The sequence below is a fragment of the Lactuca virosa genome, chromosome 6 (assembly GCF_052849685.1).
Source record: "Lactuca virosa cultivar CGN04683 chromosome 6, Lactuca_virosa_CGN04683_v6, whole genome shotgun sequence".
Classification (NCBI taxonomy): Eukaryota; Viridiplantae; Streptophyta; class Magnoliopsida; order Asterales; family Asteraceae; genus Lactuca; species Lactuca virosa.
This window is the reverse complement of record NC_136431.1, coordinates 26,242,172-26,261,000: the sequence shown is the minus strand read 5'-3', so window position 1 is coordinate 26,261,000 and position 18,829 is coordinate 26,242,172. Positions and strand designations below refer to the sequence as shown.

General features: G+C 34.3%; 1 protein-coding gene across 1 annotated transcript; it reads left to right on the top strand.

Moving 5' to 3' along the window:
• The first annotated feature begins 6,209 nt into the window (after positions 1-6,209).
• Positions 6,210-10,327, top strand: LOC145122605 (beta-fructofuranosidase, insoluble isoenzyme CWINV1-like). The gene is made up of 6 exons (XM_079058178.1): positions 6,210-6,394; positions 6,653-7,509; positions 9,176-9,334; positions 9,413-9,657; positions 9,775-9,865; positions 9,956-10,327. Exons 1-6 carry the CDS (start codon positions 6,226-6,228, stop codon positions 10,133-10,135), a joined length of 1,701 nt encoding a protein of 566 aa, XP_078914304.1. The 5' UTR covers positions 6,210-6,225; the 3' UTR covers positions 10,136-10,327.
• The last annotated feature ends 8,502 nt before the right edge of the window (positions 10,328-18,829 follow it).

The window sequence follows — 18,829 nt, the reverse complement described above, 5'->3', positions numbered from 1 at the left end:
AAACTTGTTTTCAAAATGTATAATATCAGAGTATCCCAGAAACATAAACATAAATATGAGGAGCTGTACGATCACGCCTTTGCCTTTCCGCGATCACTTGATGTACCTGAAACAATAAACTGAAACTGTAAGCCTGAGGCTTAGTGAGTTCCCCAAAATACCGATACACTGCACATAACACATATACAAATAACAACATGTACCAGGTCCATAGCTTTACAGTCTGGATTACCCCTGGGCCCATAGTGTGAGTTTGGATGGCCTTCTGGGCCCACAGCTCACATCTGAATTGCCACCGAGCCCACAGTACGAGTCTCCCTTAGCTCATATCTGGAATGCTCCCGAGCCCACAATACGAGTCTGGCATGCCCCACCTGGCCCTCAGCTCGTATCTGGAATGCTCTCGGGTTTGTCGGTTACCGCACGGAGCAGCATCACCTCAACCCACCCCACATAATATGTCGACATATAACACAATGAATACACATACGAGTAATCACATAATAATCCAGGTAGTCCTACAGATCTACCTAACTGGCATAGCAACTAGCATACAAAACTAACTCATACTCAACATATTACCAACTGCTTGGATATCATATCCAATGGGCCGGTCTTGGTGCCTTAGACCCCTTAGTATAGTGAGGTAACTCACCTCGCAAGTAGTGATGAAGTACCGAAAAACCCCTGATTGCTGTCTCATCGGAAATCCCAAACTATCACATAATAAACACCATGTCAATACACCACATAACAGTCTTGACTAAGGGTCCACACAATCCATCATGTCCATTCTCTTTATTGGGCCAAGGCCCAATGCCAAGTCCATAACCTTGAAGGTCCTTATGCAAAGCCCATTATTGGCCCAATTTACCAAATTGGGCCCAACTCCCTAATTGGGCCTAATCCCAAGATCCAATATCCAAAACTTGGCCCAAAACATCTTATTCATAAAGTCCAGCAAAGGCCCAAATCCAATTAGTCCATAAATAGTCCAAAACTTGAAGCCCAATTGTCAACGGCCCAACAGAGGACGTACGCGGGGCGTACTCGTACAGATGTTGACCACCATCGGGGTGGTTAACCCAGTACGCTGGGCGTACTGGATTTATGTTGGGCGTACATTGGGTTTCACCAAAACCCCAATAAGTGCTTAATGGCTTAAGCACTTAAGCCCAAACTCCAGATCCATCGACCAAATGTGCCATAGGACTATAAAGTCTCGAACTTTATCACTTCGGACGTCCAAAAAGTTCTTAACACATGGTCTTAATCCATTAAGACCTTCCTACTTCATGCATGAGACAAACCTAGCTATTGGGACACCATTTTTATCACTTAGGACCTCCTCTAAGGTCTGAAAGGACATCTCATTTCGTCCAAATCATAACATGCACCATTTTGGGACTTTTGGGACAAGAATGCTTCCATAAAGTTAAAATGACTAGATCTATCTCATACAAGTATAAAGTTCCAAGCTTTTTACCTTCTGGAGCTTCTAGGGCACAAACCAACTTCATATCTACAAGCTTGATCTTCTTCTCCAACTCCTTGATGCAACACCTTCTTCTTAAAACACTCAAGAAACACTCAAAAGCTCAAACACACAAGGAAATGGCTAGGGTTTGGGGACAACGAGTCTAAGCAGTGGAGGCTGGGGTAAGGGAGGGTCTTGTGCTCATAATGTTGCTTATATAGTCCGCAAACCCTAAATATTAGGGTTTCCTTCTGCCATGAGTACGCCCAATGTATACAAGTATACGCCCAGCGTACTAGGGCGCGCCTAATACGCCCATCGTACCCATATGTACGTGCAGCGTACTCCTCCTGATTCCAATAATTGCAAATTAGCCCTTAGAATTTCATGGCTTCACCCTTCTATCCTGAGGGACTATAAATGACAAATCTTGGGATGTTACATCCATGAGAGGTGATTGGATCTCATTGTGAAAGATCGAGATAAATGAGAATTTTGATCGAGATCATAGGCTTACATGATTATACATGTAGACGATTTGACATACATGTAGACGATTTGACTTACATGTAGACAATTTGACATACACGTAGACAATTTGACGTACATGTAGACGATTTGACTTACATGTAGATGATATTTTGTGATTGGGTCTTCGAGAGGTGACGAGGCCTAATTATGATACAAGATTGATCATTAAGATATATGTGATTAAGTTTCCAAGAGGTGACGAGACTTAATCATTGATTTACGAGATATAAGGATAAATCTCTGAGAGGTGATGAGGTCTAATCCCAATATGAGATCCGCTATGAGTAATTTGAGTTATTGATCCGATTGATCTGAGTGATCGGAGTAATTGATCCAGTTGATTTGAGTAATTGATCGGAGTGATTAATCTAAGAAATTAAGATTTATTTGAGTAATTAATCCGAGTAACTTATCTGCATGGATGATATCGATTTGAGAGATTGATTTGATTGATTTGAGCAATCCGAGTAATAGATTTGAGTAGTTGATAGTGATTAGAGTGATTGATATGAACGATTGATCTGAGCAAATGATAGATCCAAGTGATTGATCAGAATGACTAATATTGATATGAGTGATCTGATTAAGGGATCCGATTTATTTGAATAATTGATCTGAGTGAATGATCGTAGTGATTGATATGTTTTATGTTTGTAGGAAGTTGATGACTAATTTAACTCGTTTAATATTCTAAATCATATACTAGTAATGGAATTAATCTATCCTATTAATGGAACCTAAAAAGTGTGGCGTGATGCAATGCAAATGGAATTGGATGAAATCTAGAAAAACAAGACATGACAACTTACTGATTTTCCGCTCGACTACAACACAATTGGCTTGAATGAGTCTTTAAGGTGAACAAAGAAAACTTGGAAAATATGGTGAAAGATAAAGCTCGACTTGATGAAAAAGGTTATGTACTAAACCAATGATTTGAGTTTGATGAAGTTATTTCACCGGTAGCACATATTGACATCGCGTGACTTATTTTTGCTTTAGCGACTCAACATGGGTGGGTTATCCACCATCTTGATGTTAAGTCGACTTTTCTCAATAACGATCTCAAGAAGGTGGTCAATGTCACCAAATTGAAATGACATGTTGATAAAGTACATATTCATTAGGTGTTTAAGCTCTCTAAAGCTCTTGATGGTCTACGACAAGCTCCTCGATCTTGGAACATTCATTTGGATAAACGCTTAAAATGACTCAGTTTTTCGAAATGCTTACAAGACATGACAATTTACAAAAGGTACCCAAAGACATTATCGATTTCATGGAATAAAAGAAAAAAGAACTCAAAGTGAGTGACTTGGGTTTACTTTCTTACTACCTTGGAATTGAAGTGTCGTAAAATAAGTGGGGAATATTTTTACGACAAACGACTTATACAAAGAAGATTTTGGAGCAGTTCAGATAACTAGATTACAACCCAAAAACTTCACCAATGGAACCGAATTTGAAGGTTAAGAAGGATGAAGACAGTGAAAAAGTCGACCAACTAAATATAGGTGAGTGGTTGGTTTTTGAAGTACTTAAAGCACACTCAATTGGATTTGTCATTTGCGGTGGGAATTGCAATCCGTTTCATAAAGGAACAAACCATGTTGCATTTCCAAGTACTAAAGCATATCTTATAGTATGTAAAATGAACCATTAACCATGGACTCAACCATGGAATGGGTGGTGAAAAATAAGACCTAATTTGGTTTACTGATAGTGATCTTGGAGGTGACATAGTTAGGATCAAGAGGACAAGCAACATGAGTTTTAATCTTGGAAGAAAGAATGTTGTTACGTGGTAATATCAAAAGAATAATTTGTTGCTTTGTTGACGTGTAAATTCGAGTTCATGGCAACCATAGTGGCGACATGTCACACCATTTGGCTTAGGAACCTCATGAAGGAGCTTACGAGATGTCACATCATACCTATCACTGTGTATGTCGATAACAAGTAGACAATTGCCTTGATGAAAAATCCCATGTTTCATGATCGAAGCAAGAATAGTGACATTCACTTTCATTTCATATGAGAGCGCGTTAAAAAGCACAAGTTATAGTCGAATATGTTAATTCGAAGGATCAACGAGCGAATATCTTTACCAAAGATTTGACTCACGTGAAACACGAAGAAATACGAAAACATATTCGGTGTAACTGATACCGAGCATAGTCTGATTTAAAGATGAGAATGCGATATTTTAACTTGGGAAAGATTCATTTCTCTCTCCTGGAAAGAATTGAACATCCTACACTTCTCTTTTCTAACTACTTTTGGTTGGATGCATTTCTCTTTCCAAGGAAGGATGAGTCATCCATCATTCCTCTTCTATCATACATCTCTCCTAGATTTGTGGTTATGGGTCAACAACCCTCTATGACTTGTTTAATTTCGAATGAAAACTTCATCGGTTGCAAGCACCTCAAAGAACTCTTTTAATACGAAAGTATTCAAGTACGTCCCTAAATATATTAGTCCCTGAACTATAGTATAACTTGAAAATCTGGCATTACACTATCAATGTCAACATATTGGTCCCTAATAGGGTATATTCCCGAACTACGCATACAACCTTACCGAGAAGGACCTTCTCAATATTAACGAACCAATTACGTCATCTACAATGACCAAACGAGTGATGGTCACCCGAGTAGTCAATCTGCCTTTCGGGTGCAAGACAAATCTAAGTAAAGAAGGAAGATGTTAAACATCGGAACTAACGATAGAACATGTTATAATACATTTGATTAATGACAGTACCTAAGACTAGTAAGAAGTGACTAATGACGTTACTTATGTACACACGTTTATACCTTCGGTCTTACAAGAAATGAATGTGATAAGACTAAAACATGCTCGGTAGGAAGAAACAATGATTCCCGAGGAGAACGTAAATATCAGCTACTGGAAAATTAGGAGGCATGTTCAATCGAATTCATTCACATAACGAATTACGATTTCATATCTATGTGATTTTGACTTTATCATGGAAGCGTTGGTCCGGGAAAGTCTTCACGGTCTTCGGCTTATGAATTGTGTGAATTGTGTGTGTATTCAGGTTAAAGATTTCTCAGTGCCGAACCATCGAAGGAAGCGTTTACTTTCAGTTACCTGGAGGAACACCTGAGGCGCATAGTCCTAATTCGAAATTATCTATTTCAATTTTATCCCTTAGTATAAATTACAGCAGTCATGCCATTATGCCATTACAATGCTTTGGTGAAAATCATATGATATAGCAAATTAAAGATCAAGATTTGTGAGATATATGGAGTTCTTGAAGTTCTCTCCACAAGAATCGTTGTGGGACACCATCGACAACACGAGTGAAACTCGATGAGATTATACATGTGTGCATCTTTCTAACAAAGACATGAAGAACAAAATCTTCCTTCTAAACGTTGCATTATGTTGCGCATGCATAGATCCCTTCTCCAGGTCCACCATTTTGGACCATCCTCGTGCACTTTGATTCTCCATTCTTGAAGGAACTGCCACTAAAACCTACCTACTACCACAATGCTTTAGGCACTACACTTGTCAAAGTTGCCATCACCAAGGATTCTGCCACCTCCCAAAACCACCACATTCATTATACCTATATGTCATATGGCCCAACAAACCACTTCCATTTTTTTCCTTTTTCATGACGATGACTTCATCAATCAGGCAACAAATTGGTCTAGCTAAGCTGGTATGTCTTACTGGCCTGTAAATAGATGCTTTCTGAATGCTGCCAAGAATATTAGCACTTAGAACTTAGAAGTGGAAGTTAGGCATATTATTTGATCATTCGGAAGAGGCCCCAGGTTCCACTAAATGGAAGAAGGTCATTTCTTATTCCGTGTTCTATGTTCATGAACACAAGTTCAAAACTTAACAAACGTAATCTCAGCTACATTGATTCGAAATAAATGTAGTTGGTCCCACACAATAAATGTTTTTTTTCCTCAAAATATTGTAATTTACAAAATGAAACCTTTGGTGCTTCCATCAAGTTCGAATCAATTGAGCAATCCCTATCCACAATTATTTTTTATGACAAGGGAAAATAAATGGGTCAAGATATCAAATCACGCAATAAGTGCCTATGCTTTTATGTTATTGATTGTGGTGCATGATTGCGACTAACACGTTTCTCTTAGAATTGAATTCCTTTAAATACGGCTGAACTTCTGACTAAACTTCGCATTCTTGCAAGTGACCTCAAAATGAAGGCTTCTGTTTATTGTGTCGTATACATGTGTTGTATTCTGCTTAGCAATGGGAAGGAGGTTTCTGATACTTCTCATATTATGCCTCTTTATCGGGATCCAAGTCCCAAAAACCAACCAGGGAGACCATATTTCCATCTCCGACCCCCAAAGAACTGGCTGAATGGTATTTTAACTTTGCGACATATATAACCATAATCGTGCGTTCACCCTGTTTTTTTTGTTGTTGTTGTTGTTATATGTTCATTTTTTTGTTATTTTAAACAGTACTTACTCCATTTTTATTCTCTTTGCATGGTTTTGTATCTTTTGGCGGGTATTTTAACATACAGATCCTAATGGTAATCCCTTAAGTTACTTTAATTAGTAAGATGTTTTGAGAGATTATAAGTTTTGTTTTCTGATCATTCATTTAATGCGATAGGTCCAATGCATTACAAGGGAGTTTATCATCTATTCTATCAATACAATCCTTATGGTGCAATCTTTAATAAAACAATCCTATGGGGTCATTCAGTTTCCCATGATTTGGTAAACTGGATTCACCTCAAGAACGCCATTGTCCCAACCAAGCCGTTTGACATCAACAGTTGCTGGTCAGGCTCCACAACAATCCTTCCAGGAAACAAACCAGTGGTTTTGTACACTGGACTCGATTCCAAGAATCAGCAAGTTCAGAATCTTGCAATGCCAAAGAATTTATCAGACCCTTTTCTAAAAGAATGGAAGAAATATTCTGGTAATCCCATCATGACTCCACCTCATGGAGTCAAACCAGACAATTTCCGTGATCCAAGTACAGCTTGGAGGGGGGAAGATGGGAATTGGAGGGTAGTTGTAGGTGGTTTGAGAAACAATCTAGGAGTGGCAATTCTTTATAGGAGTAAAGATTTTGTTCACTGGAGCTTGCATGACGAGCCACTTTATTTTGGGAAGAATACTAATATATGGGAGTGTCCAGACTTTTATCCTGTATCTATTAACAGTAGAGATGGGATTGAGAACTCAGCGATCAGAATAAACCTCAAGTATGTGCTGAAAGCAAGCTTTAAATCACATGACTACTACACAATTGGAAGCTATGATGCCGATAAAGAAAAGTTCTTACCAGATGATGAAGGTCTAACTGGAAGTAGCTCAGACTTGAGATATGATTATGGAAAGTTCTATGCATCCAAGACATTTTTTGATAGTGTGAAGAATAGGAGGATACTATGGGGTTGGATAAACGAGTCAGATAGTTCAACTGATGATATCAAGAAACAATGGGCTGGACTCCAGGTATTTAGCTATACTAAAAAAATAGACAAAATTACAAAAATGGTCCCTGTGGTTTGTCAAAAGTAACAAAGTCAGTCCCTGCTAATTTTTTTTGATACAAATGGCCCCTGTGGTTTGCAAAACTTGCATAGATGGCCCTTTTTACCAACGTCGTTACTATTCTGCCATTAGGGACTGAATCTGTAAGGGCGTTTTCGTCTTTTCAAGTATAAAGGGACTGAATTCGTGACATTTACTAAACCACAGGGACCATTTTTGAAATTTCTTTGAAAAAAAAAATTAAATTGCTAGGGGAGGTCTCGAACTCATGACCTCCACCCCTTAAATTACCAAAGCCTTAACCAATTAAGTTGAATGCTCTCTTGGTTTATTCTTTCCTAAAACTAATTTATATATTAACAAAATCGTTAAAACACAAACAATAAATAAATTATAAAAGACACTTTTTTACATAATTTTTTTTAAATAAAACAAAATGTATTTTAGTCGTACTATAAAAAAAATAGTTTTTTACAAACAAATTTTATGTATTTTTATGTATTTATTTTACGTAAAATATATATTTTTTGTCTTTAAAAAATACGTTTTCGTATAAAAAATATGTTTTTGTAAAAAATGTTTTTTTATGTCTTTGAAATAGTAATAATTAACACTACTCATGACATAAAAAATGTATAGATTCTTTTGGTCGCTAGTTCTAACCGTTTTTTCGGTTATATGTATTAAAAACAAATTAACAACGATTTTGTTATGTATTTAAACAATTTATACGGTTTTTTTTTTATGTCAAGAGTAGTGTTAATAATTGTTATTTCAAAAAGATATATCACTGTGTCTTTCCATCTTCATTTTAACCATATGATTTAGAACTTGTGATTAAGATGAAATACGTATTTTTTACAAAAACGTATTTTTTATACGAAAACGTATTTTTTAAAGACAAAAAATATATATTTTACGTAAAATAAATACATCAAAATACATACAATTTGTTTGTAAAAAACTATTTTTTTACAGTACGACTAAAATACATTTTGTTTTATTTAAAAAAAATTATGTAAAAAAATGTTTTTTATAATTTATTTTTTGTTTGTGTTTTAACGATTTTGTTAATATATAAATTAGTTTTAGGAAAGAATAAACCAAGAGAGCGTTCAACTTAATTGGTTAAGGCTTTGGTAATTTAAGGGGTGGAGGTCATGAGTTCGAGACCTCCCCCTAGCAATTTAATTTTTTTTTCAAAGAAATTTCAAAAATGGTCCCTGTGGTTTAGTAAATGTCACGAATTCAGTCCCTTTATACTTGAAAAGACGAAAATGCCCTTACGGATTCAGTCCCTAACGGCAGAATAGTAACGGCGTTAGTAAAAAGGGTCATCTATGCAAGTTTTGCAAACCACATGGGCCATTTGCATCGGCGTTAGTAAAAAGGGTCATCTATGCAAGTTTTGCAAACCACATGGGCCATTTGCATCAAAAAAAATTAGCAGGGACTGACTTTGTTACTTTTAGCAAACCATAGGGACAATTTTTGTAATTTTGTCCAAAAAATATTAACATCCAACTTTCTTTTAACAAAATCATAGCAGCTTTATTACTAATTTTTACTTTGTTAATAAACCATATTAAGGCACCATAGTAATGACTAGTTTTGATGGGAGTTGCAGTCTATCCCTCGTCAAGTTTATCTGGACTCCACTCGACGCCAGCTGATACAATGGCCAGTTAAGGAAACTGAAAATTTGCGGGAGAAGCATGTTAGTTATTTTGGGAAGAAGCTAAAAAGAGAATCATTATTTGAAGTTTCAGGGATCACAGCCTCACAGGTTATCTCTGTTATAATTTTGTTCTTTCAAAAATCCGATTTTCTAACCCTTGATACATTTTATAATTTCATTGCCTAGGTTGACATAGAAGTCTCCTTTATGCTGCCAAAAGTAGAAGAGGTCGAGGTGTTGGACCCCAAATGGAATGATCCTCAACTTCTTTGTAGCACAAAGACATCGAGCGTCATTGGTGGAGCAGGTCCATTTGGGTTATTGTTAATGGCTTCTCAAGACTTGACAGAACAAACTGCAGTCTTCTTCCGTGTGTTTAAAGACAACCATAACCATCAATTCGTTGTTCTAATGTGTAGTGATCAAAGCAGGTTCATTCTCATAATCTCATACATTTATATTGATTAATATAAGGCATCTTGTTCATGCACTTTTTACTTCTTGTAGATGACCCACATCTCATATTCTTTCAATTTGAACTTTTCCAGGTCTTCCCTGAGACAAGGAATTGATAAAACTACCTACGGAGCTTTTATCTACATAAACCACAAAGATAAAATGATTTCACTTAGGAGCTTGGTATGAAGTTGTTTAATGTTTGAACTCTTGCAGATTATAACTATTTTTTATTAAGTTCCATATTTTGTAATTGTTCTTTGCTCTTTTCAGGTAGACAATTCAGTGATTGAGAGTTTTGGAGCTGAAGGGAGAGCATGCATTACGGCTAGAGTTTATCCAAAAATTTCTGTTTATAACAAAGCCCATGTTTATGCTTTCAACAATGGGAGTCTTGATGTGGTTATCCCAAGGTTAGATGCTTGGAGTATGAAGAAGGCCAAAGGCAACTGATGAGAAACGAGAACATTTTCACCTCGATTATATAAATCAGTTTGTAGGCTTGAATAAAGTAGCTATATATCTATCAGGTCTTGTTCCATGAATTGAAGAAGTATCAAGAAGACAAAACTGCCGTATTTAATTTTACACATTATGTGTTAAAACGTAATTGTTTTTGTTAATTATTAACTATTTACCACCAAAACGCAACAAATTGACAAAATTTTCCTTCAATTGCTATCTTTCTAACTAAACTTTCTTTAATTTTTTTTTTCCAAAAACGGAATACACAATTCTAGGGGTGAGCATTCGGTTAAACCCGATTTAAAAAAAAAATTGTAATTTATGAAAATTTTTAAACAACCATAACTCATTCGTTTTAAGTCGGATTGACACGCGTTTTTTTCCAACGTTTAATTTACAGTTTGTAAATGAATTTAGACTATAAGTTTGTTGATTTTGGTATTATATTGAATGAGTTACAGTATTTCAAAGTTGAGCTATCAAAGCTGAAAAGTTTCAGCTTTTCAGCAACATTTTTAAAATTTTTTAATCTGTGAAAATTTGTAAACAACCATAACTCATCCGTTTTAGGTCGGATTGACACGCGGTTTTTTCCAACGTTTAATTTACAGTTTATAGATGAATTTAGACTATAGTTTTGTTGATTTTGGTATTATATTCAATGAGTTACAGTCATTCAAAGTTGAGCTATCAAAGCTGAAAATTTTCAGCTTTTCAGCAAGATTTTTAAAATTTTGTAATTTGTGATTTTTTTTTAAACAACAATAACTCATTCGTTTTAAGTCGGATTGACCTGCGGTTTTTTCCAACATTTAGTTTACAGTTTGTAGATGAATTTAGACTATAATTTTGTTGATTTTGGTATTTTGTTCAGTGAGTTACAATCCTTCAAAGTTGAGCTATCAAAGCTGAAATATTTCAGCTTTTTAACTATTATTTTAGACTATAATTCTGAATTTTATGTATCTTTGACAGATAAATCATATGAAAGAGATCTTGGTGAACTTGATTTATATTTTAGTTGCTTTTATTTGGAAAATTAATTTTGCAAGTTATAATATTATAACATCAAGGTAGATTAGTTATGCATGAAACGGAAACGTAATTATTTTTACAAGTTGTATCGTATCAAACCCAACAACATATTCGTTTTAACGAGTTCTATCAAACCCAAAAACTTATTCTAACGACTTGTACTCTATGCAATTAAAGTTGTACCGGTCCAAACGGGTCCAAGAACCGGAAAACCCGGACCTAGACACGGACCCGGACACGGACATGACTCATCCGATCCGGTCCACGGTCCACAATATTCTCCATAACCGGTCCGGTCCAAGAGTCGGTCCGGTCCGGTTCGGTCCAAATGCTCACCCCTACGCAATTCACTCTAAAATGTTAAAAGCCCGGTTATAATACTACTACAAAAAGGTTGTTGTCGTAAAAGGCTATGATAACCGATAATTGTCATTAAAAGCTGTGATTCAGAATAGCGGACAAATATTTGTCCGTCGTCGATTTAAGACATACATTTACAACAAATATTTAAAACATTTATTTACTACCGACCGTACATACGACCTAATGTTGAAGATTAAATTAGTATATTTGTCTAGTATTGAAATGTATTATTCAAGTATTAGTTGTATTGTGGTTTTGAACATTGATGTAATTATGTAAATATTGTTTACATATAGGGAAAATGACTTACAAGGGTAACCATCTTTGTCATTGTCATCGGCTATAGCAGGTGACAATGGTAATATGTGAACAAATTAACAAAATAAATGGTTAAATGTGTACAAAAAAGAAAGTTGTCTAAATGTGAACAAAACGAAAAGTTAATTACCCTGATAAGTCATTTTCCCCACTTTTAATAGCGATTTAATTTTTCATATTTGTTTGTATTATTTTTTTCAAACGTTATTTTTAAAATATCCATAATTTCCTAAATATTAATTAAATATTTATCAATTTTAAACTTCACTTTTTAATTAATAAATATGTTTTTGTTTTGTGAAATGTTTTATATAACCTCTTATATTTTTTTTCTTTTGTTTTGAAGCATATACAATATTTTTAAAGTAAATAGCATCTAACAATAAAATTAAATAAATTAAATATGTAACAATAAGTACGGAGGGTCTTTTAAAAAATTAAAAAAAAATTACTTACCAAATAAAAAAAACAAAAAAAATAAATATAATGTAAATGTTTTAAAATTATTCAAACTTTTTAATGCTTTTTACTTAGAAGTTTATAAACTTTTAATTTTTTTATAATACACCGTTTTAAACTAGCATTTAACGAAAATATTTTAAAATGTTATAACAAAGTATTAAATTGTCATACAAAATCTGTGAAACACTTTAAAAATATTGTAAAGAAAGTTTAGAAATAAATATATGAAAGTTATAGAAAAATTGTATGAAAATGTAAAAAAAACAAGTAAAAAACTTGTAAGAGAATTTTAAAACATTTATAAAATATTATATGCAAAGTTTAAAACATTGTATTAGAAAAACCTATAAGAAAAAAAAATACCATAAAAATGTTGTAAGAAATTATAAAAAAATTTAAGAAATTTGTAAAAAAAAATGTGAAAAAATATCATAAAAATGTTTTAAGAAATTATAAAAAAAATTTAAGAAATTTGCAAAAAAAAATTATTCACATTTAGACAACATTCTTTTTTTTTATGTATTTGACCATTTAACTTGTTAAATATGTTCACATATTACCATTGTCACCTGCTAATGGTAATATGTGAACATATTTAACAAGTTAAATAGTCAAATATGTACAAAAAAAAATGAAGTTACGTAAACGTGAACATGACGAAAAAGTAATTGAACCTCGATGTAAGAAGGCTTATTCGAAATCCACAGGGGTACGTTGTAGCATGCACGAATCTGATCAAATCTTAAATCTCAGAGAATCTTTTACATTGAGATTTGCTTACGTGCGATGCTTCACGTGTAAATCCATAATGGATTTATTGTCTCAAATACTATATATATATATAAGTTCAATAGAAAACATTATTAATAAAAGATTCAATACAAAACGTCGAAATTTAAAACGATCAACGAAAAAATGAAAGGATTGTAGACTTTTACAATGCACCGGATTATAACAAAACCCTTTTTTTTTAGTTTAATTTTTTTTACGCCATGTTTTTTATCAAAAAAAAAACATACTATATCATTGCTCGTGATTTTTCGTCTTCTTTCCATAGAGATCCATATTGATGTATAAAAATAATTTTTTTTTCAAAAAACTCACTTCATTTTCTTAGTTTTTGGAAAAAAATGTCTATTTTTTTATATAAAAAAATTAATAAATATATCAAAATTCATACTTTTTGGTACTCTTTAAACATAGATTCATATTTATGTTAAAAAAATAAAAAAATAAAAAAATAAAAAAATAAAAAAAATAAAAAATAATCGATATTTCAGTTCAGATTCACATTGTGAACTTGTTCAGATTGACATTGTGAACCTTCTCAGATTCACATTGTGAACATTCTTAGATTCACAGTGTGCATAATAGTTGTAACACCGTAAATTTTCAAACAAAATTTTCATTTTTAAAACACATAATTCTCATTATCACATTCCAAAACCATGAGTATCAAATTGCCAAAACACAAAGTCAATAATCGTTTGATAAAATCCAGGATCCACAAAACATAAACTCCATCTCAAGTGTGTGTACAATCAAGCCGGCGTCTTCCCGCGATCCTGAGAAGTACCTGAAACACATATCACACACTACAAATAAATTAACATTTAGTGGCATAGAAAAAGTGACACTAAAAAACCGAAAAAGTGCCACTAAAGGCCCCCTAGAGAATCAGCGGCACAAAAAATAGTGCAACTACAAGCGCTCCCACTAAAGGCCTTTAGTGACACTTTTTGGTTGCGCCGCTGCAGTCTTATTGGGATTTAGTAGCACTTTTCAATTATGTCATTAAAGCACTTGTAGGTTTTAGTGGCACTATTTTTATGCTACTATTTAACTATTAAAATAAATATTATTTACATGTTTTTAGTGTCACTTTTTAACACAAAAAAAATTATATTAATAAATTTGTTCCGGTTTTTTAAAATTTTAAATGGAATATAAAATAGCAATAAACAATTAAGATTGCAAATGGAAACACAATATCATTACATAAAATTCAAACTTGTCTAACAACAATATTCTAAATATATTTAAGAACAATAGTCTTCAAAATAGTTCAACAAGTCTAAATGTTGTACTAGTACTCTAAACATAATACTATCAAACTAAATACTTGTTGGAGAACAAACACGAAACTTGATCCTTGAAAATGTAACTACTTAAATTCTGCAAGCCTTGAATTTGTACTTGTAATGGAATCAATTTGTCTTCCTGAAGTTAACCAAACTGATCACTCTTTCACTCTTGTCCAAAAAACAATGTAACACCTGCAATGAGATAAAACTACATTTTAACCCTAAAGGGGTGGTAAAAAACTATTTTAGAAAAGATGTTGTACCTTCTTGTTCAAGTTCTTTAACAAGATCTTGCAGCCCTTCATTAGTCAAGCCCTTGTGCACAAGTAGTGTTTCCTAAAAAAAATAGGTTTCCATAAGCAAAGTTGATTTAAAAAGTGTTTATAAACATGTGAATAAGTAAATATATAATTAAGCATACGACATTTTCCACAAACCTTCAACAAGTTTGGTATTTCCTCTCTTGATGTCAAAAGTCCAATTAATTTTGTACTTTTGTTTCGACAATTTCTTGGAGGGCAGAAGTGATTATCTACATTTTTATAAAAAGTAGTTAGATTTATAAAAAAATAATATAGGATTTATAATAAAAACAATTTTGAAAACCTTGTAAAGTATTGCATTTGATCTTTTAGATTATTTTCCTCCTCCGGTAATAAGTCATTCCAAGTGCAGATTACTAATAGAGCAATCTATGAATTCATTTCAGAAAAATTAGAGATTAAAATATGAAAATATGGAAGATAAAAATATTTATAAGATATTTTTGTTACCTGAACTAATACAAGAACCACCTGATGCTGATTACAAAATGTTTTGATTAAAATACCCAAAATGCCCCTGAAAAGATAAATCGGTTTATAACAAATAAGCCTCAGTCTAAAACATGTGGTATAAATAAATACAATATATATATATATATATATATATATATATATATATATATATATATATATATATATATATATATATATATATATATATATATATATATATATATTCTCTTAATATTTTTCCTACCACTTGAAGCTAATTAGAAAATGTTTTAATTCATACACCCACAAATGCCCTCGAATGCCTTTTTGAGTTGTTTGATTGATGCTTCCTTTCAAATCTCCATTGAAACCATCCACTCAACACCCTCATTCCAATTCCCTGTTGATTATTAATATAACAGTGGGGCATTTGTCTAGTAAAGAAACTGTCATAGCTATTACATGCGAACACAAATTGTTAAAGAGTGGGGTCACTTATATCTTAGTAATAAAAAACAAAAGGTTATAATTATTACCATGTTTTCTTTTTGTGAATACTCCTCCTGTTAACAATAATAAAATAGAGACATCATGCACATATTAAGATCTTCATAAAAAGGACACTAACAATTGGAAATATTCCAAAAAAGTATCATTTATATTCTTTTCTGTTACCATGTTCTCTCAAGCACAAAAATGATATGATGATACAGCTAAAGGCACTTAACAGCCACCAACGATTTGGTTAATCTCAGATTTTATCCATTCTTTCCTTTTATTGTCTTCAACAGAATTCCATTCTCACAAAGTCACGCCTAAAAAAAAAAAACACCAAAAGAAACATCAAACATATTTCTTATAAAGATCAAAAGTATTACAGAGTACCCTTGCAGAAACCAATACCTAATAATCTTTGTCTTAACCCCAAGGTCAATGCCTTGATCCATTGAACTCTAGTTATACTAACATCTGATTTGGCAATTTCACATATCATCCCAAAATGTTAATATTTAAAACCAAAATGTCAATATTTATCCCCATTTATAAGGAATTGATTTTTCAATTGAATCAACAAAGAATCATGATTAATCTATGCACTTCTTGAACCCTAGAACCTACAAAGAATGCACAAATCGAAAATTAATCCACTGTAAGGTTAAGTTCCTCCAAAATCTAATATAAAATTAGCACCTCAACATATAAAATAGTTAAAAAAACATAACTCAATAATATATGGAAAGTGAGGAGTGACAAAACTATACAGGGAAACACCTCGTTCCCAATTGAGTGATTGCAAAATAAGTAGCAAATTAGGTTATACGTTATGCTGAAAAATTACAGTAAGATTGAAAATTGAGTTAAACAACATATACGAACATGTAAACATTACATAAGAATAATTAAAGTGAGATGGATAATGACACAGACGACAAAAACTTATAGTAACACGAAGGACAGAAAACGATCTAGGGTGGAAGAGAGCGGAGTAGTATGGAAGAACGTTGAACAGGGGGACTCGGGCAGAGCGGTAGATCAATGTACCAGGACAGAACGATCTAGGTATGAATGGTCGAGCGGTGGAGCAGGACGGACGATCTAGGTCTGATAGGATGAGCAGCGGAGGGAAGCATGTGTGCAACACGAAGAAGAATTGTTCCCACTTTTGAATCGTCGAAATCCAAAGGCGGGATTTTTTTATATAATTTTTCGTTTTCCCGCATAGTGAAATGACTAGGGAGGAGGTGATACTGAAAATGTTTTCAAAAGCTATAATGACATAAACAAAATGTCATTAAAAGTAGGCTTTAGTGACACAAAAGCATAATGCCACTAAAACTTTGTGCCACTAAATGCAATTTTATTTGTAGTGACATAACACGGTAAGCACGAAGCTTAGTGAGTTCCCCAAAATACCACACATATCTAGTTAGCCTCTCATGGCTATACTGAAATAAGACCCTCCGGTCAATGTGTCTCAGTGGGACCCTCCGGTCCCACAACTTGGGTGGACCCTCCGGTCCTAACTCAGCAAGCTCAAAATAATACACAACATAAATCACATAGACATAATTCAGGATATCACAATACTCAATATAAGCACATAAGACCCTCCGGTCACACAAAGGTTACCACACTAGGTAAGTACAGTGAGAAGACTCACCTCGGATGATGAACAACTCCTATAAATGCTGTCGTTGCGCACCGGCCTCTATCTCTGAGCCAAATCTACAATTATCCCAAATTAGGATCTAAGTCCAAACCCTCATTCTCTAGGTCTAAAGGTAGTTCACTAACTAGCCCATAAATAACCCAAAACCCATTGGGCCCACGAAGGCCCAATAATAAATGAGCTCTCTCAAGGCCCAACTCTCAAGTCCAAGAGGCAAGCCCAACACAAGGGCCCAAGGCACACACACACACACACACACACACACATATATATATATATATATATATATATATATATATATATATATATATATTCCTCTGGTCCAAATCTCTAGTACAACAAGCCCAAACTCCAGGACCAACACTTAAGGCCCAATATGGGACTTAGCCCAACCTCCCTTGGTACGCTCAGCGTACACGGATCCTTATCGGGGACATCAACCCAGTACGCGGGGAGTACTAGGATTACACTCAGCGTATGTCCAGTTTCGCTTTTTCCCACTCTCTTTGTCTTAACTCGTTAAGACCTTAGATCAAATATCAGATCTGGACTCCCTAAAGGCTCTTACTCCATAAAGTCTGTGACTTTAAGCCTTTGCATGGCTGATAAAGTCACAAACACCCAAAACTCTCACTCTTTTATCTCAAAATGCTTATATCTCATGCATGGGTTGATTTAAACGTCCAAGTCTTGATTTTTATGACTCTACACCAGTAAAGATACTCAAAGGAGCTGATAATAATTCTATGGAGCTCAATATCTCATAAAGAATCCAACTTTGGGACCAAAACCCTAAAATGAACTAAAATGATGCACAAATCAAAAGGGTGAGAAAGCTTTGAGCTTTATACCTCTGGCTGAAGCTCCAAACACAGATAAGCTTAGATTCAAAGCCTGGACTCCCACTCCTTCTTCTTCAAGGATCCTTCTTCACTCCAAAGAAAACACAAAATCACTTAATAGCTCACAAATGGTCTCTCAAGCTCAAGGGATAGAAATTAGGGTTTGAGAGGGTTAAGTTCTGGAAATGGTGGCCAGAAATGAGGCCATCTTATTCTTTATATAGGGACACCCCCTCATTTAGGGTTTTCACTTTGTGCCTAGTACCCCCAGCGTACTAGGTGGCTTTGCTTTAAGTTCACGCACATGAGTACGCTAAGCGTACACACACATACGCCCAGCGTAATTAGCTGCCACTTTTCTCAAATAAGGGACTTATCTTGCCAAAACTATCATAGCTTCCTCGTTATAAGTCTGTTTCCAATGAACCTCGTATCCCCGGAAAGGTGACGAGAAGCCCTACGCTTCTAGCAACTTGTCGCTGCCTCGAGGCTTCCTCATACCCGGGTTGCAGCCCACGAACCCTAAATCACAGACGATCCGGAACAGGATGTTACAATTCTCCCCCACTTGAATTAGATTTCGCCCTCAAAATCGCTCCTTATCATTACCCAGATCCCAACAATTAGCTCAAGAAGCGCAACCGATTATTCGG